The sequence below is a fragment of the Sinocyclocheilus rhinocerous genome, unplaced genomic scaffold (genome assembly GCF_001515625.1).
Source record: "Sinocyclocheilus rhinocerous isolate Xijiao unplaced genomic scaffold, SAMN03320098_v1.1 scaffold3566, whole genome shotgun sequence".
NCBI lineage: Eukaryota > Metazoa > Chordata > Actinopteri > Cypriniformes > Cyprinidae > Sinocyclocheilus > Sinocyclocheilus rhinocerous.
In genome coordinates, this window is record NW_015665811.1 from 46,198 (window position 1) to 48,712 (window position 2,515).

Genomic DNA, 2,515 nt, shown 5'->3' on the forward strand with positions numbered 1-2,515 from the left:
TAATCTTGCATAGACTTTAATTTTACTTCTAGTCAGATTATTATACCATTGCTACTGATTGATGTTTTTCAGATTAACCACCAATGCTATAATCAAATTAAACCAGAGTTTGTTTATTTATTTATTTATTTATTTATCTCATGACCCCATCTGTGGGACATTCAGGAGAGTTTAATTAATTGTGTTCAGATATCAACAGGATGAGCTTGTAAAGTCCCTTTCCCCTCTTTCCCCTCAGATCACTTCACACACCTCCAGAGCTGGATAGAGATTTCTTGTAAATGCCTCCGCTTCATAGAATCTCATTTACATATTCATACATTGCCAGCCCTAAGGCATAGTGATTGGACGCCTGGGCGTTGCACTGGCCAATCCGCTCTCATGACATTCTCCGTTCTTCACTTCAGCGGGTGTCTTTTATAAATAAAGCGGCGTGGATGGTTGTGAATGTGAATTATTCCTCATCAGCCCGCTGTAACGACTTTAGAGTTAAGTAAGAGTGTAAAAGATGAATCCGGGTGGTCGCAGACTGAAACAGTGGCTTATAGAACAGATCAACAGTAACACCTATAATGGACTGCTATGGGAGGATGAGATCCGCACCATGTTCAGAATCCCCTGGAAACATGCGGGAAAACAAGACTACAACCAGGAGGTGGATGCGTCCATCTTCAAAGTAAGCATTTAATTTATTATATATATGTGGCTACTACTACTACTACTACTACTACTACTACTAATATTATTATTTTTGTTGTTGTCGCTGTTTGATAAAAGTATGTACTTTTGTAATATGTAGATGATAAGATTCTGTTTATTTAGATAATTTATTTAGACAATGGCATATGATATGCAAAAGTTTGACACGAACATTACATCTAACTTAAATGTGCAATGCTTTATTTTAAATTATGTTAACATGAACTAATGGACAGTTACCTCTGTTGAGATTTTGTCACAGTTTGACAAGACTTTCACCCTCATGCAAGCCTATTTTTACAGTAATTGTCCAGTAATTAGTAATTATTTAGCTATAATTTATTTATAATTTATTACTAAATTCATTTTAACTAAATTATATTTTATATTGTTGTTACATTAATGATGTTTTTGCCTGCTTGTCTGTTCTAAAATATAATGAAATGTGCACTGTATTCAGCCCTGCAGTTACTTTATAAGTCTTTTTTTTATTTTTTATTTTTTTATTTTTTTAGTAATTCAGATGTTGTGGTGGTGTCTGACTAAGCATGTGTTTTCACAGGCGTGGGCGATATTTAAAGGGAAGTTTAAAGAGGGGGATAAAGCTGAACCAGCAACATGGAAGACCAGATTGCGCTGTGCACTCAACAAGAGCCCAGATTTTGAGGAAGTTACTGACCGATCCCAGCTTGACATCTCTGAGCCTTACAAAGTGTACCGGATTGTGCCAGAGGAGGAACAGAAGTGTACGTGTGTGCTTTGTTTTTCTTTTCCAAGAAACATTAGAAATAGCACAGAGACCAATTCTTATGCAGACATGCATTAATAGAAGTTCAGTGACTCTACAGAGTGAATATTATGTAATGTTATGTAAGTCATGTCATATTATGTAATGTCTTTACAAATTTAGTTAATTAGTATCATAGTATATTTTATTTTGTAGTGGGTAAAGGCACAGTCTCTGCTCTTTCTGGCTGCAGCACTGATACTGAAATGGGCTGCTCACCAAACCTGGATGAACTTCTTAAAGAGGTATTGCCATTTATCCACCTGTTAACTGCTCAGTTTTCCCTCAGAATGCTGAAGGTATTGAGGGGAATAAAGATTTAGTGTGGATTGTGGCAATATTTGACTGATGGCTTATTCCTACATAATCTGTGTGTGCAGTCCTCAAATGATGAATACATAGGCATCCTGAAGCGTAGTCATTCTCCCCTTGATGGAAGCAGTAACATGCCTTCAGTGCAGGAATGGTGGCAGCAGGGATCTCACAATGGTACAACTGTTTATGACTTTTAATATTTTAAGAATGTTTAAGAAGATAAAAGTAATTTTAACATGAGTACTTTCTTGATATCTTAAACATGAATGGATAAAAACTGTGTTTTCAAAATAATACATGGAAAATATAAAAATAACTTGGCTGCAAATGTATGTGCTACACGGCCAGCATGAGATTGACTAACTTCCGTCAGAGTTGCTGACTTAGTGTATTGTGTTGCTCCCTTTCTTTCTTTCTTTCTTTCTTTCGTTTGTTCGTTCATTCTTTCATTCTTGCTTGTAGTGGTAGGTACTAATATCTTGTGAATTACATTTTGTGTTAATGTTTATGAGTTTTATGTATATTCACAGCTGCTGTTGTTCATCAAGATCCTGCAGGTACATTCAATGCTGGTATGTCATTTCTGTTTTGTTCAGGACTTTTTGTTTTGCTCTCTGTACCCAAAGAGCCCATGGCAGAATTACTTTTGCATGTGATTAATTAATTAAAAATTGTTTTTTTTTTCTATGGAAAACCTGATAATATAATTTTACA

The 2,515-nt window shown here is 35.4% G+C and overlaps 1 protein-coding gene across 1 annotated transcript in view; it reads left to right on the forward strand.

Moving 5' to 3' along the window:
* Positions 1-434: 434 nt before the first annotated feature.
* The window catches only part of LOC107731493 (interferon regulatory factor 8-like), a 4,209-nt gene continuing 2,128 nt past the window's right edge, over positions 435-2,515 (forward strand). Inside the window, exons 1-5 of the mRNA XM_016542589.1 lie at positions 435-676; positions 1,262-1,445; positions 1,643-1,731; positions 1,867-1,975; positions 2,332-2,405. Coding sequence (XP_016398075.1) covers positions 509-676; positions 1,262-1,445; positions 1,643-1,731; positions 1,867-1,975; positions 2,332-2,405 — 624 coding nt within the window. The 5' untranslated portion in view covers positions 435-508. The remainder of the gene's footprint in view (positions 677-1,261; positions 1,446-1,642; positions 1,732-1,866; positions 1,976-2,331; positions 2,406-2,515) is intronic.